This window comes from Gobio gobio, assembly GCF_949357685.1.
Source record: "Gobio gobio genome assembly, chromosome: 8".
Taxonomy (NCBI): Eukaryota; Metazoa; Chordata; class Actinopteri; order Cypriniformes; family Gobionidae; genus Gobio; species Gobio gobio.
This window is the reverse complement of record NC_137114.1, coordinates 23,682,232-23,706,517: the sequence shown is the minus strand read 5'-3', so window position 1 is coordinate 23,706,517 and position 24,286 is coordinate 23,682,232. Positions and strand designations below refer to the sequence as shown.

The following is a 24,286-nucleotide window of genomic DNA, read 5'->3' as shown; positions in this document are numbered from 1 at the left end:
GGGTGGGGTTTGTTGTGTAAACCTGGCAACCCTGCTGCCAGTGTTCTCTCGCGCAGCTGAACCGTGGCGCGTGTATTGCAACAGACGGTCACATTTTCCTGGATTCTTCTCCGACCCCAGTACGTCTCGTGCTTTTATTTATTATGGGCTGCATATATCTGCTGTAAATGCGACCTGGTTCCCCTCTGTCCCAAACACATATGCATAATAACTTGTTGTATATAGGTAGTTTGCATGATTAAAGTAACATTAAAGTTAAGATATGCCTCTAGCTTTAATCATTTAAATGTGTCTTTGAAGTTTGGGCAAAAACTTCTGGCAGCTTTAGTCGTTGTTTATGCACATGTATATCTTCAAAATAGACGACTAGTTATACATTAACACTATCTGAAAGCTCCTGTATGTGAACCTTTTGCAGATAAATACAAGTGCATTTTCGTTTACTATTGACACAAATCAATAAGTAAATCATACTCAACTACTATAGTAAACAACTTTTCCTAATTAGGCCTACTCTGTATACATTTTATGATGAATAGTATCATTATATATTATGTTTAAAAAGCTTCTTTTGTTCATATATTTCATTATAAAATGGCATACTATGTACACTACCCTTCCTGAAATACAATTAATATTGTCATCATTCATTGATTTCATGTTAAAATAATATACAAATTCACTACCCTCTTTGAAATAAAATAATCAGTAAAAAAGAATAATAAGATTAATCTGGAAAAATAATCGTTAGATTAGTCGACTAATCGAAAAAATAATCGTTAGATTAGTCGACAGAAAAAATAATCGTTAGTTGCAGCTCTAACGCACAGTAAAAAAGTACCCTACCCACGTGATCTGCAAGCGCAATACTGACAATACATTTTAAATAAATTCAAAGAAAGTTTGTAACTTTTGCTTATCTTATTTTGATCCCACATGAAAAAATACTATAGTATATTATAGTAAAATTACTCTAGTAAATACTATAGTGTTTTTGAACAGTAAATAAACAAAGTGTAGTAAATACTATAATATACTACAATATACTACAATTTACTGTTGTATCTTTACTATAGTATGGTTCAAAAACACTAATTTTACTATAATATACTATTGTATTTTTTCATGTGGGATACCTTGATGTTTGTTTTTGTTCCTCATTTTTACACTATTTACTGATAATTGTTATAATCATATCAATATTAAAAAGTAGTATTTAAAAAATGAACAATTAGCCTAATTTTCTGCCATATACAATTTCATAAAATTATCAGCTAGCTAACAACAACTTTGTTCTGGGTTCACCTCACTCCAGTCTAAACTAAGTGATTTATAGGCTATTTATTTTACTACACATTATGAACATAAATAAGCTGAAAGACTGTGGATAATTAAAACTAACTCTTACACCCACTCTTGCTAAAGTGGGTAAGCACACTTGTGTTCTCATTTCAGATGTGTTCAGAGTAAATGATTAAACTGATTCGTGAGTTCAGTGTTGGACGGATCAGTTGTTCTAACCAGTCGTTAAAATGATTCGGTTCAAAGGAGTCATTAGGTTGCGAATCGGACATTAGCAGACGCGTTGTGTGTGTGAATCCCGTCTGTTAGAACATCGCGAAAGATTTGTCAACACACAGAAAACACTTCATAACTGGACACGATTTGTTTCCCGTTTATTGAAAGTATGGTTTATGTCAGCTGGTCAGAGAATCAGTCAATGTTTTTTGAGCGCATTTCACACCCAGCGGTAATGAAAGGAAAACATCGTCTGATAGCGCCACGTGCAACATGGATTCGGTCTTCCGACCTTTTGATTTTGATTAACGTTTGATTAACGTAATATGTGAAATATTAGAAACTAAGAATGCTTATTTTGAAGACAGAGAGCGTGCGAGCGAGGGAGGAGCTCTGATCGTCACTCAGTTACAAGCGCAGCATCTATTCTACATCATTCATAAATCACAATTACTCATCAAATAAAGCTTTGGCGTTACAAAAATTTGTTTTGGCGGCCGCCAAAAAAAATTCAATGTAGGAAAAACCCTGTAAGCGTCTTTGGCGTTTCTATGGTTTCTACTAAATAAAACCGGACATCGAGGGTAACGCGTATGATGTCATTGATGGGCGACGCACAGACACGGTCCGTGTCCTGGTTAAAATTCCTTATTTCTCTGGATTTAAACATTGTTGGAAACATTTAGGATAATGTAAGTAAACAAGTCAACAAAATATATAACATTGTTCTAGTGGTTTTTGGATATTTTAATCGAAAAATCTTACATATTGTGCCTTTAAAGTTGGCATGAAACAGAAGTCTTCAAGAAAGAGCAGTCTTTTCTTCCCTATTGTGAGGCATATCAAAGTGAAACAGCTTCACAAACAAGAAAAAAAAAAATGTAGGCGCCCCAGTAAACACGTCATCAGAGAAGAGAAGTCGCTGCAAGATAGGGGCAAGTTATTTTGATTCAAGATTATTATGATGGCAGTTTTAAAAAAATAATGAAGTACACGGATAAATAGTTTATAATAAAGTACTGCAATATTCCATAAAAATAAGGACGAAATGTACATTTCGACTCAATTGTGACTTTAAATGCATCCCCTGGACTGGCTGCAATGAAATGGGATCAACCTCAAAGTGGGCGAACAGTTATTCAGCCTTCATTCTATAAAAAGGAAGTCCTGATTTCATCAGGCAAAAGGACGTCACACTTCACCCTTGACATAGACAAGAAGCATCAGACATAGCACATCAAGCACTGGCCAAACACAAGAGCATCATGATGTCATCTTAAGGGCGGGGCTTGCAGAGACAGCTGTCCAAAAATCACAGGACAACTGAACATTATTTGGATCAGGATTCAGGACACCCCTAGATGGATTTACACCTATGTTGGGCAGCATTGCCAACTGAATGACCCTGACACACATAGCCACAAAAACACGAAGGGAAACAAGCCTGATCCCACGTGTACTGGGTTACTTGTATTTGTTCAGAGGGTTTTTATTTGACTAAAGTGCTGCCACACAAGAGCAGCGTTCAAAAGAGCGCCAATGTTTTGTTTTAATGTTTGAGATGGAAAGTTAGCAAACAGTGCCTAAGGCCAACACTTAACCTTTAAGACTAGCGTGTGAGAAAGCCATTTTGAGATGATGGTGAGAAGCTCTGGCAACAACTTCACACACCGGGTGAGCCTGCAGATGCCGCATCTGGTTTCAGTAATGAGAAAAGCCACGACACCCACGAGTGCGAGATGTGCGATTGGTGGTGGTTGTATCGGGGTTGTGCGTGTGACGATGCTCTGAGCAGGTGGATGATGGGCTCTGGGAAAATGGGTCAGAAACTGGGCGAGAGGCCAGTCTCCTCACGGTGATAATGTATGGGGAAAAGAGAGAGAGAGAGAAAGAGAAATATGTACGTTTATGAGGTCTGTGAGCATGTGGATGTGTCAGAGAGTTTGCGCAATGCTTTAGTTCCTCTTAAGAAATCACAGCCAGCTAAAATGCTGAAACTTCCTCTGAACACATGCATCAATGGAAGTCATCAACAAACCCACAAACATGCACCCACACAAAACAAAAAAAGCATCTGATACAGCATGTCTGCAGAAAGGTATTCATACCATTCAAAAGTTTATCAGTATCAGTAGTTTTATGTAATGCCATGTCAGCATGTGGCTATCTTCATGGCCAAAACTGAATTACAAAAATACAAGAGTTACATATAAACACACGATAAAAATACTTTTAAACTTTTACAATTAAAGGACACACTAAATGGATCTGTATTTGTATAATGTGACAAACTTTTTTTATTTCAAATAAATGCTGTTCTTTTGATTTTAAAATATTACAATTTTAAATAACTTTTCTATTTTAATGTATTTTTAAAACATTTGTTTTTACTGTACTTTTTGATCAAATAAATGCAGCCTTGTTGAGACTTATAAGAAACTTTAAAAATCCTACCGACCTCAAACTACTCATGAGATTGCAACATTGCACAACTCACTTCATATGAATCTTTATAATACTTATTACTAATAACAACTACATGCGCCACACCTAAAACAAACCTTTAGCCATGATATCACAATACAGCATGGCCTTGAGTGCCTTATCAGTTTTATAAAACAATTACTGCTTAGTATAAAAAAAAGCTTTCATCAAAACATTTCATAAAGCAATGGTAAAAAGCTTTAAAGAGGACATGTCAAATGCCTAATCAATAGCGTGCGACTAAAATCAAGACGAGACCTGCGGTGTCTGATATATCAAGCGAGTAAGGAAACAAGATAGAGAGAATACAGAAAAGAAAGAAAGAGTATGTGGGTAAGAGAGAGAGAGAGAGAGAGAAGAGGAGAGGCTGTGAAAGTGAGCGATCAGAAGACAGAAGACCTGAGAGAGAGAAAAAGAGAGAGACAGACCCACCCTGTGCTGGAATGCGTTTACCCAGTAACTGACCCTGACGTAAAACTAACAGGGAAGTGTTTGTGGGTAGCTTGACTTCACCCAATCTCTACTCAGGTAATGCTCCTATTGAGAGATTCATGGAAGGAAATCACAGTTCAGATAAGAGATCAGCTGAGATGGCTTTTCTCAATGATGCTGGTGCTATATAGAGAAGGGTGATCAATAGCTGATATTACACTGATAATATACAGTATAGGGTGAATTCAGTTTTTAATTTACTGGAATTCGCCCAACGTTAAACAATTTAATAATGAGAACAATTTGTTCTTAATATTTTAAGCCACAATACATTTAATCAATAATCATAGATAATAATATGATATAGATTTCTATCCGACTGTGATTTGAACCATCAAATTAAGTGAATATCTGACAAGTGTGAGTGGAGCAATCGCCTTCTTACACACACACAACCAGTGACAGGCTCTGAAGCGAGAGGACAATGTGTGCTTCCTGTCCTACTGTTTCCACTTCCTGTGCACATGCAGCAAATACTTGACATACACTTCCTGTTTAAGAAACATACATGTTCAGTAATAGTCACATGTACAAGCCAGATACATACCAGAGTGATTATAAATGCAGAGATTAGACGGTGTGGTTAAGGTTCACATCACATGAGAGGAATGCAGCAAAATCACTACAGGATATTATCAATCACCAAGAGCTGAGGCAGAGGCTGTATGCAATGTGCTGAAGTGTAATACTTTAGGTTAGGATATAGAACTAAATAAAAATTAAGGTTCGGAATTAAAATCAGTTGATAATTATTTTCATGTTATTATGACAAATTACTACATGGTCAATATCAAAATATTTTATACAATTTTGGTCACAATAAAAACAAAGTACTAAAATCAAATCACTTTAATTATATTTAACAGTATTATTAAATGAAGCATTGTTGTACAATATCACATATACACTCACCTAAAGGATTATTAGGAACGCCTGTTGAATTTCTCATTTATGTAATTATCTAATCAACCAATTTTGAGCGTGGCATAGGTTGTTGGTGCCAGACGGGCCGGTCTGAGTATTTCACAATCTGCTCAGTTACTGGGATTTTCACGCACAACGGCAGTATGCGGCAGTCCTGTGGGGCGAAAATGCCTTGTTAATGCTAGAGGTCAGAGGAGAATGGGCCGACTGATTCAAGCTGATAGAAGAGCAACTTTGACTGAAATAACCACTCGTTACAACCGAGGTATGCAGCAAAGCATTTGTGAAGCCACAACACGCACAACCTTGAGGCGGATGGGCTACAACAGCAGAAGACCCCACCGGGTACCACTCATCTCCACTACAAATAGGAAAAAGAGGCTACAATTTGCACAAGCTCACCAAAATTGGACAGTTGAAGACTGGAAAAAGGTTGCCTGGTCTAATGAGTCTCGATTTCTGTTGAGACATTCAGATGGTAGAGTCAGAATTTGGCGTAAACAGAATGAGAACATGGATCCATCATGCCTTGTTACCACTGTGCAGGCTGGTGGTGGTGGTGTAATGGTGTGGGGGATGTTTTCTTGGCACACTTTAGGCCCCTTAGTGCCAATTGGGCATCGTTTAAATGCCACGGCCTACCTGAGCATTGTTTCTGACCATGTCCATCCCTTTATGACCACCATGTCCCCATCCTCTGATGCTACTTCCAGCAGGATAATGCACCATGTCACAAAGCTCAAATCATTTCAAATTGGTTTCTTGAACATGACAATGAGTTCACTGAACTAAAATGGCCCCCACAGTCACCAGATCTCAACCCAATAGAGCATCTTTGGGATGTGGTGGAATGGGAGCTTCGTGCCCTGGATGTGCATCCCACAAATCTCCATCAACTGCAAGATGCTATCCTATCAATATGGGCCAACATTTCTAAAGAATGCTTTCAGCACCTTGTTGAATCAATGCCACGTAGAATTAAGGCAGTTCTGAAGGCGAAAGGTGTGTCAAACACAGTATTAGTATGATGTTCCTAATAATCCTTTAGGTGAGTGTAGATTGATACATGAATCTCCAATGCGACACCAAAATATAATGGATTGGATTGTTTTGTATTTGTACACACAGGAGAACTTCTCACAAATATCAATCCATCCATCCATCCATCAATCCATATAAAGTTAATCTTAACATAAGGCCATGAGTAGTTTTTCCCACAGATTTTCAAAAATGTACAATACATTTTAGAACGAAAGTCATTGATGAATCATGACTTGTTTGTGAAAACGTTTGTACGCAGATTTCTTGCATGGTTAGTGAACAAGACCCACTATGTATGAGCAGCACGGCAAAATCCGTTTTTCAGGATTAAAACTGGGAATCGCTGGCACACTTGTGAATCCGGGAAAGGCCAGAGGATCATCTCCCCATGCAAATGCCCTAATTAAAATCCAACACCTAATAGCTCATACATTAATAGCATGTTAATCATTCACTTTTCTACAACCCACACAGGAGAAATTGTGCATATATTTTGCTGTTGACAATCAGCAAAAATATAAGGTGTAATAAGGTGAATTGCTAAATTATAGAAGTGAAATGATAGTATTACAATTTTTTTTACTTGTGAATCATAAAATCAACCTACAGATATAACCGACAGAATAATCCATATACTTAAAACAAGACATACTCTCTATAGGCCCATTCACACCGATAACTGTAACAATAACTAGAAGTTAACAATTGTTCTAATTCTTTGAGTACAGGGAAGTCCACACCACAACAATAACGATAAATGACAGTGGAGCGATATCATTGGAATCACTTTCAGAACAATTGTTTTTCCAGCTGATAAACGAAAAAAAAAAAAAAGACACCCAATCAGAATCGACCTTACAACAAAGATCTTGAGCATTTAAAGCATCGGACGACGTAACTGCTGCATGCGCTGATAATAAACAGAACATTATCGTCCCATGGGATACTAACATAGTTATCGTTTTTGGTGTGACTAAGCCTTGACAGGGACGTTTACTGTTGCACTGCTCTCCGTCAGTTGTAGAAATATTGCAGATTGGTTGTAAGAAGACTCCCATGCTTTGGCTGTCTGACATCTGGTGCGTACGCTCTCTGGTGAAATTGAAGTCATTTAAAAGCTGGTGCTTAGAAAAGAACCCAATTATCTCCTCTGATCAAGTTTACTAGGAGAGTCACCGTTCAGACATGCAATGGACGGACAATACATGCCAATAAGGCCACATTTACACTGCAGGTCTTGATGCCCAATTCAAATTTGTTATGTAGAGTATATCCAATTTTTGGAAGATCAGCTTACATCTTCTTTTAAAAGTGGCCCATATCTGATATCTGCATTTTTACTATACATAGATACTATACACTTGGCGAAACAACCCAAGGTACTGACCCGGAAAAACTTAGGCCGAAATTAATAAATAATATTATTGTTACCTTATAGACTCAAGAATACATCCATTCAAGACTCGGAAGACGCTCTGATTAGAATTTACAACAGAATTATTTTACCAAACAAACATGTTAGAGGTACACACACATATATTTAAATAAAATAAATAAAAACATTTAGATGTCTCTTAAAGGGTTAGTTCACCCAAAAATGAAAATTCTGTCAGTAATTACTCACCCTTATGTTGTTCCAACCATGTAAGACCTTCGTTCATCTTCGGAACATAATTTAGTATATTTTTGATGAAATCTGAGAGCTGTCTCACTCCTCCATAGGCTTTCAGAGGGAATGAAACTTGATGGCCCAGAATAGTAAGTAAAAACGTCATTTAAGGAGTCCAAATGACTACAGTGGCTCTGTATTAAGTCTATCATGCGACGAAAATACTTTTTGAGCGGAAAAACAACAAAAATAACGACTTTATACCACTATTATTGTTGTTCAATTTGAGCCTCTGACGAGAGTTCGCGGGAGTGCCACGACGCATGCGCGAGAACTGAGATTAACCCTACTCCGAAAGAGTGAGCAGCCAGTAACAAGTAGTAGTAGTAGAAGAACGCCGTAATCTCAGTTCTCGCGCATGCGTCGTTGGCGCTCCCGCGAACTCTCGTCAGAGGCTCAAATTGAACAACAATAATAGTGTGATAAAGTCGTTATTTTTGTTGTTTTTCCGCTCAAAAAGTATTTTCGTCGCATGATAGACTTAATACAGAGCCACTGTAGTCATTTGGACTCCTTAAAAGACGTTTTTACTTACTATTCTGGGCCATCAAGTTTCATTCCCTCTGAAAGCCTATGGAGGAGTGAGACAGCTCTCAGATTTCATCAAAAATATACTAAATTATGTTCCGAAGATGAACGAAGGTCTTACATGGTTGGAACGACATGAGGGTGAGTAATTACTGACAGAATTTTCCTTTTTGGGTGAACTAACCCTTTAAGGTTTGTGGTGTTTTTTCCGGTGATTTTGTGGCCGCATTTCTCCCAAACTTTTTTTCACAACACATTCCGTTTTCTTTTCCACTTCTATGTAATTCAAGTTTTTCCAAATGTCGTTTCTTCTTTTTCTCCCTTACGAACACCGGCTGGCCGGCCATCGGTCAGGCTCTGTGTTAGACTTAACTTTGTTGTTGTTTATGCTTCTAAATATATCTTCTAAATAATGCCAGGAGTAGGGCTTGAGGAAGTGAAGTGACGTCACCTGCGTCTGCGCAGTGCGACCTGATGCAGCCCCTGAAGTGAGACACACAGAAATACTACAAAATAATAACAATAACGCAACAAAATAACGTTATAAAATTTTGTCTCGTCTCATTTTGGTCAACGAAAATGAAGAGACATTTTAGCATAGTTTTTATTTTGTGAACCACATTTAGTCTCGTTTTTATTCGTCAACAATATAGCATTATACATTTAATTCTAGTCATCGTCACATGACCAGCATTTACGTTACGTCTCCGCTCGTTTTCGTCACGTGATAAAGGTTCGTTGACGACGATATATAGTCATCATTTTTGTTGACGAAAGCAACACTACTTGGTATCCACCTGAGTTGCCGTCGTTCGCCACTGTTGCTTTTTCAATGTTGTGCGACTCGCATTGACGGGAATATCCGATCTGTCCACTTACATGGCAGATGCAAATGCATGTATCCGATTCATATCAGAACATCAGAATCCATGTGGTTGTTTCCGGCTAGGTTTGTGGGTCATATCCGATCTGTGCCACATGGGAGAAAAAAAAAATCAGAATTGGGTCACTTGAACCTAAGCGGCAACCTCCCGCGGTCTCTCTCAACACAGAAGTGACTTAAACTGCAATTCATCGACTGGCCGCAGAGACAGGCTCCAGAAAGGAGTCAAATCTGTATCTCCCCCATGTTAAAATGCCCAACTTTACAGCAGAAAAACACATGTTTACAGACTGGTACAAAAAGTGTTTTTGGGCTATACAGCTTATTTTGCCCTTCATGACAACTGTTTATAACTCTTCCGTTTAAATTATATTAAGCTTTAAAGTTCTGCAAATTGAGTGACAGGTGGATTTCCGTTTGTCTGCTGTCTAGCCATCACATCACCTTAGCTCCACCCACATCCCGCCTCTTTGCCCATTTTCAGTTATCCGGGAGTGACATGATGCCAAGATGGCAACGGCCAGCTCTGCCCACTTTGGGCTTCAAAAATGCTCTTCAGAAACCTAACTGTGCATTCACACCGCCGCCGGCGAGAGCGTCAAAGTGGCCGGAAGTCATTCATTCTCAATGGGAGCCCGGCGGCGAGAGCGGCGCGGCGCGTCTTGGACGATTTGGGCGTCGAGGAGAGTTGAAATCAGGTCAACTTTATGGTAATGAGCTATGACGCGGTTCGGCGGCAACCAATGGGAATGTAGAAGTGCTCCGCTTGAGATGATTCCAGAGAACGCAGTGCTGTAAACTTTGGTTCCGACCACATTAGTTCCCAAGCAAAATAGAGGAGAGGTTGATCACTGCTGGTGCAGTGGGTTTGATAAGAAGGCACGCAACATTATTTATACACCACACAAATTGCTTTTAATTGGTTTATTTCGTTAGAGAACATGTAACTATAATTGTCAAGTTCTTTCCATCGATCTGCTTTTTTTTTTTTTACTTTCACATTTAAATGATTTCATGAGGTTGTCTTATACGGTTATACCCTACCTGTGGTCAGTCTGCACAAACGCCGATCAACATTAGTGTTTGCTTTGCAGCCCCTTTAAATGCAGTTTTAAAAAAGACCAAGCATTCGATCTACGTCAGAGCGGCAGCGGGTCCACGAATCTTTCTACAGCGTCGATGGCAGGGCGGCCAGAGCGAAGTTTGACGCTCTCCCCGGCGGCGGTGTGAACGCAAAGTAAGGGTGACACCACGGACGTAACTATGTCCATAGTTTTATACAGTCTATACTTGAACCATGTCATGTAAATGTGGCCTAATAGAGTACTGCAGGAATGAGTCCAAAAATCCAGAAACTAGTAGACATTTTTGCACTTCCGGGTCCATGGTCCGAAAGTCAATGGGAACAAGTTGTGAAGAAGTGGCTAAATGGGACTACAGAGGTTGTCGGAGACAAAACATCTTCACGCTGAACAGGTAACCTCATTTACTCACTAGTCACTACTAACTTTTTTTTTATAAATCACATTCTTGCAAACTATTCTAACTCAAACTTTAAGGGAATTTTTTTTTTTAATAAAGAGTTTTTAAAAGCTTGGTGGAAATGACATTGAAGTCATGCGACTGTGGTGTAGATCTTTTATAGCCTAACTTTAGCATTTTACTTCTACCGATTGTATTTATGCTTCAAAAAGTTGTGTTCATTTGTGACGATTATCTATATGAAAAAAGTGTGTGAGAAGAATCACAAACTTTTGTTGGTCACAGAGCTTATTTTCAACAATAATCTAAAAGCCAATGGAAAAATCGTATTGGCTTTTTTGTTGAGGGATCCAGTGTGATTCCTATTTCTAGGCTGGCTACAAACATACATAATCCAGTATGCAGGACATGAGTACAAAAAGACCAACTTCTATGCCTACAGGTAGCTGCTGAAGTTTACTGGACTCTCTCCATTGTTAGTTTTTTAAGTACGTTTAGTTTTATTACTGACTATGACTGATTCACCTAGCATGACTAATTAAGTCATCACAGCTGTGCACAGGCTTGTTCAAATACACCTGATACCACTTCCAAATGAACTAATGTGATCCTCTGCCCTCTCCTCACTCCAGGGCTCTAGAAGAGTTCAACTAGAACAACAAACTCACTTCGGATTTCTTTTATTTGCTCAATCGATCGCACTCCTCTCACCATCCTCTCCTCTGCCCTTGGGAGAATTATTGACCATTTCTTTGTAATTCTACAGGACACTCGGATCAAGAACACAGCATTCCAGAGATCCAGTATCTGGACAACAGGAGGACATCAAACCACACCACACCACACTACAGCAAGACCTTTTATCAATATAGCTTTACTCAGAAACCGTGCCAATCTGTCAGACTATTTGTTGCATTCCTCTCTGGAGTGCTTAAATGGGAGGCAGATGGTTCTCGTGGGATACATCGAGAGATCATTCTCAAACATCTTGTCACCTTTTGAGGGAGTAGCTCAAATGTAACTGTTTGGAGGTGAGGTGACTATTGCAAAACTCTCAAAGGTGAAAAACTCAAAACAAAAAAAACTCAAATTCAAAAGGTGTGATTGTGAATAGCTCAAGTCTGGCAGAATGGTCTCCTCCTCATCCACTTGACCACTGGGAAATCAAACCCATTTTTAAGCAAACCCGTGAGACCTTTCTCATCAGGTTTCAGACATGACTAGTGTAGGCAAGTTCAGAATGCAAGAGACAGTTCATCATCAGAAACAGAGATGTGAAGAAGAAGAGTATAAATGATATGCTTTAAAATAGACTATTCCATTCCGACAATCCATTTCAAACAGCTATCAAGGCGAATGTGTGCAAACATGGGAAAAAGTGGGTCACTTTTCATCATATTCCAAACCAAGAATAAAATTAGGATTGAATTATACAGCAGGAATGCACACATTCATTCAAACATGACATTGAGTACAAGGCAACAGAACACGGTGTTCACGAAAGAGTAATTTAAACGCATTTTATAACAATATAATAATAATAAATGAATTCTATAAACCAATGAACAACATATGGATACTCTGACTGGCTGCCATCCTTACAAGTTCAATTAAATGGACATAAAATAGGTCTAGAAAGCAAAAAATAGGCGGGTAATTTCACCGCAAGTAGTTAAAAAATTGGGTTAGGTAAAATGGTAAAGCAACTTCTATTAGACAATCGAGATGGAAAAAGGTGATATTAATTCAACAAACCATGGCTGTCAGCTCTATAGATCCAAAAACCTCTAGACCACACCCATGAAGGAAGGTAGTCTGCTTATTTACACTATTTACTTAAATTCAAGAAAATCTGCATCACTCACTTGCAGGATGACTCTTGCGATCTGAAAAAGGCATTATTTTAGGAAGCATTTCCAACTCTAATCCAAAATCCCCTGCACTAGTGGACCGTTACACAACAGGGATGACATCTTGATACAGGACACACAACTGTCCATCATAAGAGGTACATTTATAAATCTAAGACACTTTTAAATCCATCTTTCAATGAAGATTCTGCCAATTTAATGGCATGTTTCAGCATTCATTCCAGCGCCAATTTGATGCCTATCAACTAACGAGGAAGGATCATTATAAGGAAGAGGACTTCCATGTAAAGATCTAAACTACCAAACTATCAAAAGACAGGCTGCAAACTGAACAATGCCAACAATAGATCGGGAGGCACGACGTGGCCATATTTATGCATGTTATCTACACCACAGACACCCAAATATGATCATCCTGGTCTTTATTTACATGTATAAAGGCCAAGTATGTTCTCTGAAATATTATAGTTTCTATAACAGTTAGTTCTACTTATTAATATAGTACTGTACGAAATCTACTCAATTCATTCAAAAGTATTTTTTTTGTTTTTGTTTTTTTAACATCTAACCAATCACCCTGTCTATCGTGCATAGTGTATCGTTTTCTTCTAGTACACAATGTAACACTGAGGTATAATTCAATATTTTGTTTTATTTTAATTTTTTTAAGGCTTATTTGTCAATTTTTCACGAATCCCCTTAACACAGATCTTCGCCATAGAAGCAAGTGTAAATTCATCTTCATTTAGGGCTTGTCAAGCCCTCGCTATCAGGAGAAGAGTGCAGGGGTGCACACACCCTTTGCCACATGTCACCATGTGTCTCTGTGACTATCCCTCTCTTCCACATGCTGTATAGAGGTTTATCTGATCGAAAAGGGCCTCTCCTTACTGCTAGATAAGACAATGCAGGACACGAGTATGAAAAGACCAGTGATATGCCTACAGGTAGCTGCTGAAGTTTACTGGAGTATCAAAGACACACATTTAACCGCATTAGCCCAACCACCCACCCATCAAGCCTGGTTAACTGACAGATAACCAACCCCCAATAAGACAACAACCCAGGCATTTACCCACCCTTATTTACATTTTAACCCCCCTAAGAACACAGTTAATGGTTCAACGGCTGGGTTGAAATGATCGGTATCAAAACCTATCGAGCTGCCTATCTAGACATGTTTGATGGCCTCCCAGGCGTTAGATAATGTCTAGGTAAGCAGCCCACTAGGTTTTGAGACACAGACAGTGTGCGAAATTAAGAGGCTCAGATAGACAGACAGACAGGAGGGTGGCTCACAGGATGCCTGAGCAGGACGTGCAGACGAACGAGCCCACGGTCATGTTGGCGTAGGTCGGCCCGCGCTGGTCGCAGTCGAAGCACTTTCGGTTGAGTGCCGAACTCGTCATTTCCCGCAGCATCTTCAGGTGTTTTTCCTCCTGTTTTCGCTTCGCGCTTGCTGCCATGGCCGGAGCCGTTAATATACCGTTGGTCAATTAAAAAAAAGAACGTAATAAAAATCCAGTAAGTGTAAGGGTCCGGAGAAATATAAGACGGACTTCTTTAAAACAGATAACCGGGGAAGGTAGAGCCAGGCAAGGCGAGCCGGAATTCTTCAGAAGGCCCTCACGTTTCACGAACAACGGGCGAAAGCGCCGTGGTGAAGAGAGGAGGGTCCTGAGGCGCAGCACTTTCTTTTACAGCCAGCCCACTCGACTTTCACTGCCAACGACCAGCCCTCCCACTCCGTATTCATTTCTATTGATTGACTGGATCAGTGCAGTTCAACACAACGGCCAACAGGGGACAAATAGTAAGTACTCAACGGCTAAGATACCAAAGGGCTGAGTGCTAAAACTGTCCGTAAGACTTATTGTGCTGTGTAAATCTTTATGAAAATATAATAAAGATACATTCAACAATAGCTCTGCTCAATATACGTGCTTATAAGTCAGACTAAATGGGATGTTTTTGTTTAACAGGGTCAATACTTTGTCAAACCCGCTAGCACAGGAGTGTAAACTCTGGAAAGGGAAAACGAGTGACCAATCACAGGCGCCACCTAGGCTCACGTGACCCCAATCGAGACCCGCCCACAATACTTCTGGCGTGCACGTTCTCGATTTATTTAAATGTTCTTCTTAATCCGCAGCGCCCTCTAGAGGTACACACAATACATTAACAACAATTCTCTGGCCTCGAGAGTGACCTAATTCAGAGGATTTGGCTCGCCGAGGACATTAATCGACTTTCTTAATCACCTTTTGTTTTTAAGATGGCGAAGTATATGTATTATGAAGTAAAAAATGGCGCTGTGTAAATGAAACAAAGCACTGTTATATGTTGCATTGGCCTAATGCTATAGGGTGGAGACTGGGGCTAGTTGTCATGTTTTACACCAGTGAATATGTCACATTGTGTATATGCACATACCTTAACGTCTTGGCTACAAATACACAGCTATTACACAGGAAATTGAGGACACTCTGACATTACCTGAGAATAAGCAGGGCTGTATACTTTCAAAGTATATTTAGGTTTCTCAGCAAAACTTGGATATTTTGAACCACCAAATTATTCACAAAAAAATCTCTCTCTATACGCTGCATGCTAAATTAATCAGTGGAAGAAAGATGAGGTAACTGAAGGAAAACCTACTGAAATATAGGTTTCATTAAACCACAATCCCTGCTCTGACCTATTAAAAACAACAACTTTAAATTCCAAGTCACAGATTGGTTTCTTCTTGTATATTACAAGTTTATTTTATTAAGTTTGGGTGGCATTTAAAACACCCATGTGGTTGTCTCATCAGGTTCATTAGGATTTGAAATGTGGCAAGACGTATAAAATGGTAGATTAAATACTACAACAAATGGAACCGTTAAAGACATTTTACGCTCAGAAGAGCACTTATCTGCCTTTCTAATCATCACTGACTGTGCGGCTGGTGACCAAGAAGAATCTGGCTGATCATCTTTATGGTGACCAACTTAGAGCCAACACAAAGTTATGCCTAAAAATTAGAACACAACACTATTTTGTTCAGAACTTTTATTATTAGCAACCAAAGTTGAACATTTATATACATCAATTTATATGTAGCAAGACAATATCTAAAGAATGTGCACCTTCAGAGCAGATGAATGGTAGGGCAGTTTTGTCTTAGTCTGTGGTACACCAAGAGTTTCTGTCTCTCAGGCTAATTCAATTGGCCTCCAGTGTCTTCATGGCCACATTTCAGCAGAACAAATCAAGTTTCACCCTACATGTGATCAAGCAGATGATGATGAATGTATACATTTTGGTTCTTCAAAGTGTCCCACTGGAATCTGCTCATCAAGCCATGGTACAAATCCCAGACCGCTGGAGTCTGTGTCATTTATCCACTGGTGAGAGCCCGTGTGCTGGCCTTCTGAAGCTGCCCGGTGGGGGCAGTGAAGTCCCATGGTCTGCGGTTCTCGGTGAAGCCATAGAGTTTCCTCAGAGCCACGCGCGCTGCCTCCTCTTCGGCTGCCAGGACGGTCTCACCTGGACCCTGAGCAAGCAGCTTACGGTCACTGGCACAAAATAAAAGAGATAAAAAAAGATTGGGCATTTTAAAAATCAATCAAAAACCTAAACTGAGAGGGACTATTGACTGTTTGCTATAGCAATTGTTTCCTGGAGGAGAGCAGAATAAATCTGACTCGACCCTGAAATGACACATCAGATTAATCAACCTGAACTTCATTCACAGACTGTGGAGAGAATAGATCAGGGTTTAGATCTTGAGCAGCATGACTATTACATTATGTTTTATAAATGTTCATTTTCTGTTCTAACTTAGCAAATTTATACAGTGAAATGTGACACAAAGTGACCAACTGCAATAATTTATTGCTCCAGCCAGGTGTGGGCGATATGGACAAAATTGTGTAATTTTATTTCATGATATCTATATACATAATGTTTGTTGTTTGATTAACATTAATGGCGCAGACAGCAGCAGGAATATTAGGCTGCTGTCCCTTTAAGACTTGACATAAAATAAATGACTGTGTTTACGAGGATACTTGCAAAGATGGGCATCTTGACACACAAGTAAGTGAATTTAACGGACTCAGTTCATTGCTCACATAAGCAGCAGCTTCACGTGTGTGAATCTCTCAGACAGCACACAGAAACAGTCTCTCAGACAGCGTGTGCATATACAGGAATGAGTTCTTCTTCGATGCTTATTGTGCTTGAACGGTTTAAAGTCACTTGTTTTTAAACCGCAATGGTTAAAAAACGTATACGCAAACGATAGGCTTTCATGACGGCGCAACACGGCAACGTCACATGAGCTTAACCGCAATAAAGACGACAGTCCAAAATCTCTACCGGTTAATTGTGTCTAGCGGTATATCGCACACTCCTAGTTCCAGCAATTGTGTCATACCTGTAAAGGCCAACAAAATAGAGAGGGAGGACAGTACTGGCGCCGGCAGACCGGATGAGGCGGGGCTCGGGTAGTGCTATACTCTTACGGGTCAGCTCTTTAACCAGCAGACCCATGGGATCAACCACTCTCCACATGTCAAACAGATCTTTCCCTATCAGCTGAGTCACAAGGAAATCCTGCAAAAACAACACCCAACAGATGGATCAAACTTTAGTGCACAAACAAAGATTAAGGCATGTTACACAACATATTTATATTATATATGTCATATGATACATATGATTAATTTGATTAAAATTGTATATATTAATTAATTAATCATTAATAAATATATATTAAAAACATAACATTAAATACTTTGTAAAATATTAAATTATTTTAACATAGCATTAACACAAGTTTCATATTTTATATATATATATAAATAATACAAATTATTATAAAAATATGAAATTATATAATTAATATGATTAGTAATTAAACATTTATATATGTATTTAAATATATAATAAAATATAAAAACATAAATATAATTAGCAATATACTAATTACTATACTATAATACACTATATAATAATTTAAAACTTCAAATGGTTTGAATTATTTTAACATATTAACACTATACATAATATAAAATAATTTATAATTTATATAAAATTATTTAATTACATACATGTATATACACACACACACACACACACACACCGATCAAGCATAACATTATGACAGGTGAAGTGAATAACACAGATTATCTCTTCATCACGGCATCTGTTAGTGGGTGGGATATATTAGGCAGCAAGTGAACATTTTGTCCTCAAAGTCGATGTGTTAGAAGCAGGAAAAATGGACAAGCGTAAGGATTTGAGCGAATTTGACAAGGGCCAAATTGTGATGGCTAGACGACTGGGTCAGAGCATCTCCTAAACTGCAGCTCTTGTGGGGTGTTCCCGGTCTGCAGTGGTCAGTGTCTATCAAAAGTGCTCCAAGGAAGAAACAGTGGTGAACCTGCGACAGGGTCATGGGCGGCCAAGGCTCATTGATGCACATGGGGAGCGAAGGCTGGCCCGTGTGGTCCGGTCAAACAGACGAGCTACTGTAGCTCAAATTGCTCAAGAAGTTAATGCTGGTTCTGATAGAAAGGTGTCAGAATACACAGAGCATCACAGTTTGTCGTGTATGGGGCTGCATAGCTGCAGACCAGTCAGGATGCCCATGCTGACCCCTGTCCACCACCAAAAGCGCCAACAGTGGGCACGTGAGCATCAGAACTGGACCATGGAGCAATGGAAGAAGGTGGCCTGGTCTGATGAATCACGTTTTCTTTTACATCACGTGGATGGCCGGGTGCATGTGAGTCGCTTACCTGGGGAACACATGGCACCAGGATGCACTATGGAAAGAAGGCAAGCCGGCAGAGGCAGTGTGATGCTTTGGGCCAGGGGTCTCCAAACTCGGTCCTGGAGGGCCGCTGTCCTGAATAGTTTAGCTCCAAACTCAAATAAACACACCTGAACCAGCTATTCAGTTGCTGCGTCCCAATTCGCCTACTTATACTACGTCCTAAAAGTATGTACTCTTTTTGTGAAGAAAAAGTACATACTTTTGAGTGTGTAGCAGAAAAGTATGCAAGTTTTGGGACATACTACTTCGTCATCTTTAACGGACTCTGTTGCTTAGTTATGTGTCCCGTCACCGTTTAAACTGCCCTGTCAATCATCGTCACAGTTCAAATCCCCCACTTTCAATTTAATTTCCTACCGTATCGGCGAGAAATGTAGTTGCTCGTTGATCTGCCTTTCGTGGGTCTTTAATGCAGAGACTCCTCTCATGTGTTTGCAAAGTTAATGGCCAAACGTATCATTACAAAAGTTCTCAATGCTGTTGCGGTGAAATATAATGTGGCTAACATTGAATAAATATATTTTCGTCAGGTTAAATACTGATATTTGCTCACTCAAGCCCCTTTATCTAATCCTCTCTACTTAGCCGTTAGACTCGCGTAACCGTCATGTTTGTAGTTTTTTTAACACTTTTTATCCGCATTTGTAGTTTTCGCAATGGGTAGTGGGCAATATCAGCCGATAGAGTGCGCATCGATCTGCACTTCGAATTCTGACCGGAAATAGTAGACCAATCCGGGAATCTTTGGAATACTCTTTTCAACATACTATGATTTGGGACATACTAATTCTTTTTTCGAATACTATTTAGTACGGATAGTATGCGAATTGGGACGCAGCAAGTGTCTTACAAGGCCTAGTTAGACACTGATTAGCGTGTTCAGGTGTGTTTAATTGGGGTTGGAGCTAAACTCTGCAGGACAGTGGCCCTCCAGGACCGAGTTTGGAGACCCCTGCTTTGAATTGTCTAGCCATCATGATTTGCCCCTTGTCAAACTCGCTCAAATCCTTACACTTGCCCATTTTTCCAGATTCTAACACATTAACTGAGGACAAAATGTTTGCTCCTAATCTATCCCACCCACTAACAGGTGCCGTGATGAAGAGCTAATCAGTGTTATTTATTCACTTCACTTCATCAGTGTACATAATATAGTTTCCTATACAGAGGATACAAATCCAAGTCACTGACAAGAACAAATAAAAAACAACAAAAAATGTTAACTGCAATGGGACACTTGTCTTACTCTAATGAAAAGCCCGGCTTGCACAGGCCCGCTGCTCTGCTCCAGAGAACCAATCACAGCAAAGAACGTTCCTTGCAGGGTGTCATCTGGAACAGGAAACTCCCCGCTCATCGTCAATTCCTCCACGGCGAGGTTCCGTGCGACATGACACATGACCTCTGACCCTGTCAGGTGGCCTACAACAGCTGCCACACCCTCCTCAGGCAAGCTAGGGAAGCTGTCCTTGCACCAGTCACTGAGAAAACCCTGTATATGACAATTGAAAGGTAATATCAATTTCATACCAATTTTTCCATATTAAAACTCAGTGTTCTCACCTTTGTGAACTGTTGACCGTGCACACACAGCTCGCCGTTGTCTTTCATGTAGAGGGCGGTCGTCTCCGAGTCAAGGCCCAGTGCTCGCCTCCTCTCCTCCTCAGATCGGAGGTAACACGAATTCACAAAGGCAGTCTTCAGAAGATCCAGAGAGAAACTCTCCTGCAGGCGGGCACTGAAAGCCTCCACTTCAGCATGGTAATCAAAGTTTGGCTGCTGAGAGCTGATGGGAAGAGAAAACAAAGGAGGGTTAATACAATAAACAAATGTAATTTAACATCACAGATATGTACATACATTTATACTATGGAGATGTTGGAAGTTATCTGAAGAGTCTAGGGAGTCAGATAAAATGTTCCCAATTAAAAATTATATTATGGGATGCCGTGGTGGGCCGTGTATTTCACACTTAGGCCTTCAGTGGTATCCTACCTGAATTAATTCACCTCTTAATAAAATCATCATGACGCCACGGCTATAGAAACTATTAATATTATACAGAAACGCAGTATAACAGGGCGTTGCGTCTCTCATGACGCGAGAATGAATTCCATTATTAAAGCAGGAAACCCAATTAACACAATTCAATAAGTCTCCTTTCACTGCAGCCACAGCTGCGCCACATGCATCATATCTAACAGAAGCATCGATCCACTCTGGGTTTTCCGTGCATTTTTGTAGTAGGCTACCTTTTGAGTTCTCCGACCACAGAAACCCTGGCAATTACGGTTTTCCCAGGATTTGAAATGAAGGCAAATTGTGTGTTTTTTGTGCAAATTCTACAGGAAAGAAAACGCAACAGCACAAATGGTTCTTGAAAAATCTTCCCAACTGTTTTGAACAATCAAAAGTATGACAAATTTCAGGTGAGGTTCAAAGATAATACAAAGTTTTTCATTAAAATTGATTTAACCCACAAAACTGGCGATTTTAACAGTATGAAAATGTTGAAAACAATATAACAATAACGAAAATAATAATAAAAAAATAATGATCATAAATTTACAAAAAAAAAATATATATCAATCACATTCATCACAGAAAAACGGGGCCCGGATTAGCCAGGGTTGACTGTAGGCTATAAAAAATGTAAATAAAATGCATTACAGCCTACTCACCAAAAAAGGGGACTGATTATTTGTACACAAAACATGCCAATGTGTGCAGCTGACCCATGCTCTCACCCAGATTTTTCTGCTAAAGTAACTAAATCAAGGAGCTCCATGGGACTTCAAAATCAGTCATGGCATACATTACAGTCAGTTCTGTTTCGGGACAGATTGAATTGCGTTCTGTTACTGTGCGTTAAGCTGGAGAAGGCTGTATGTGGGAATTTTGAAAATGGCTTTGTAAGTATGTCTGCGACTAAATAAATTTCTTCTCCTCTGTCAGCCATTGTGGTTTGAAAAAAAAAAAAGTGTTTTATCTTGTGCGGTTTTGCTAGTTTTTCTGACTAGGCTACTAGTTATGGTACGCTCTCTGACCATCCAATCAAAGGACGTGAAAATGCAGCCGTTATTGTACGCCTGCTAGATGGCCCCGGTGTCGCCAATTTCGAAATCTGATTGGCTGTTTAAATCTGAGTGATTACCTGATTGGTTAAAGCGCACGGTTTCATTGCCATTATTTTTAAGCTAGAGGCGCCCGCAATATTGATTCTGAAGGCCTCAAGGCAGATTTCTTTGCCCACCACTGATGGGATGTTGAAGAAGAATGTGAATGAAAATGAACCAGAAAGTGTACATGGGTAGTTGACAAATAAGCAGTAAAAAAAAGTATTTTTTTTGTAAAACCACTTTTGAAGAAAAAAAAAAAAATGCATATTGTTGTGTAGTGTGAAGTCTGATGTTTGGGAAAATATAAGGGGTCACTAACTATGTCAATACTTTCACTGTTTTTTGAACATTTTTACTGAATGTGTCCTATGGTGTGACATATAAAGAATTATGAATATAGTGTCGCACCAAAGGACAACAGAAATTAACACTTTTATAGTGGTTCCCAAAATGTCAAATATTTGAACAATTCTTAGATAAATCTTACCATGTGCACATGATGGGCTTCACAGTAACATGACCTTGAATGGGGTCCTTCAACTATTAAACTTGTCAGTGGATTTGCCCAATTTAAAATCAGGATATGATGTCACACCGGAGGACATGGATTTCAGTGACTAAATGTATCAAGTTCCTACGCTTTTAGTAGTAGTAGTATTTAAGTTTATTGCCATATTGGCATCACTGGCTATTACAGGGCGGATACATATTAAACATTTAACAACATAATTGCATAATTACAATATAAGAAAAACAAACTTTAAAAAAAAACATGAACAAAATGAGTACAATTTTATAAAATATTCTTTAAATGTACTTGTTCTTATGCATTTAGAAATATATGGATGAAATAAAATGATTGTCATTTACTAAAACAGACACTTTATTAAATTATACCTGAGGTATTTATTAACATTTTTATGCTTTTCTTTTTAATTTATAAAAGTTGTAATTTAGTGAGCCATGCTTGAGACAGTCACACCATAGGACAAATTTGAGATTTGGCTCAAAAATGTAAAATATCTAAAGAAGACAAAGCAGTTTTTATATCAACAGGTCCATGCAAGACAAAGAAATGTTTAACCATTTACTGCATTTTAAATGATGACAATAAAAAATTATATTCATTTTTATCTTGTGTGACCAATGCCACGTCACATCAACAAACCACATATGATAAATTAAGTAGGAGGCCTTATGATAATCTGTGCATTAGTTTATCCAATTAACTTTGAAAGTTCAATGATAAATATATAGGCCTATGTTAATTATACTGAATAAATACATTGTTTTACTTAGAGCTAATTTTTGTAGCCCTCGAGATGTTTTGGTTGTAACTTGTAAGAGAGACTGGTTGTTAATAATTTAAAGGGATAGTCCACCCAAAAAACGCTTTAGACCATATCTGTGATACAAACACAAACAAGGATATTTTGAATAATGTTGGAAACCAAATAGTTTTGGTTCCCATTGGGAAGTGAAACTGTGTGGTTACCAACATTCTTCAAAATATCTTCTTTTAGGTTCTACAGAAGAAAGAAAGTCATACCGGTTAGGAACAACATGAGGATGAGTAAATAAAGGCAGAATATTCATTTTTGGCTAGACTATCCCTTTAAGGTTTAGCAATGCAATTCTTTTCAAACAGGCTGAACATGTATTGTACTGACATCAATTTTTTATAACACTCTAGGTCTCTAATAGCGTAAAAAACTCTCATGACCGCACTGCAGTCTACTTTGAGACATTTAGAGAAAAACATTTATAAAATTGATGGGAAATTGTGCAAAATTTCCCCCAAAAAGATGTGAATGACAAGAATGCACGGAGAAGACATCTGCAGCTTTAGTGGTCACAATACAAACCAATACTAATGAGAAGGCAAGTTACTAAATAACACTAACAATCTCCAACTGCATGTGTTTATCTTGATATTTATAGCTAAATCACTGGCTGTGTCTTAAAACATACTTAGCATTTTGGGCATCACAGTTACGGCCTAAATATACAGCCTAGGCATGCAGCTCAATATGATTTGAGTCACAAGTGGCCTTGAGATGTTCTACTGACCGCGGCTTTGGAGGTGGAGGTCCCTCCATTCGTCTCTTCCTCTCCATAATGAGTGTGTAAGCCTTCATCCATCTCTTTTTCTCTCTGACTTGTGTGAGCATCACTCCTTTGGAAACATGATGATAATGCAGGGGTAATACAGCGCGACTCACGAGCGCCCTGCACGCCGCCATGACAGCCGCGACCTGACACTGCGCTGTCCGCGAAAGAGCGACGGAAAGCGGGAGGGAAACTCCACAGCGCCACCACCTGTCCGGAGCACCGGGTTTGTGTTTTATTTTTGTTACGTGGCCTCCATAACCACAGAAACTAAGAAGTCAACATGCCAAGATTGATTAACATTACCCAGGGAAAGGGAGATTTCTTTTGGAAAAGTTG

General features: G+C 39.1%; 2 protein-coding genes across 6 annotated transcripts in view; both read right to left on the bottom strand.

Moving 5' to 3' along the window:
* agfg1a (ArfGAP with FG repeats 1a) overlaps positions 1-15,611 on the bottom strand; it is a 36,983-nt gene extending 21,372 nt beyond the window's left edge. For 4 of the 5 annotated variants that reach the window (XR_013817064.1, XM_079823709.1, XM_079823711.1 and 1 more), the window contains exon 1: positions 14,192-15,611. Coding sequence is in view for 3 of the 5 variants with exons in the window: in XM_079823709.1 (XP_079679835.1) it covers positions 14,192-14,358 (167 nt within the window). In the remaining 2 variants the exon portion in view is untranslated. The remainder of the gene's footprint in view (positions 1-14,191) is intronic. The other variant, XM_079823712.1, reaches the window with a different exon arrangement.
* Positions 15,612-15,621: 10 nt separating this feature from the next.
* On the bottom strand, positions 15,622-24,114 carry mrpl44 (mitochondrial ribosomal protein L44). Its single transcript, XM_079823721.1, has 5 exons — positions 23,909-24,114; positions 20,283-20,505; positions 19,966-20,211; positions 17,316-17,494; positions 15,622-16,452 (listed from the first exon to the last, which is right to left on the bottom strand). The coding sequence occupies exons 1-5, from the start codon at positions 24,079-24,081 to the stop codon at positions 16,275-16,277; spliced, it is 999 nt and encodes a 332-aa protein (XP_079679847.1). The 5' UTR covers positions 24,082-24,114; the 3' UTR covers positions 15,622-16,274.
* Between the last annotated feature and the right edge of the window lie 172 nt (positions 24,115-24,286).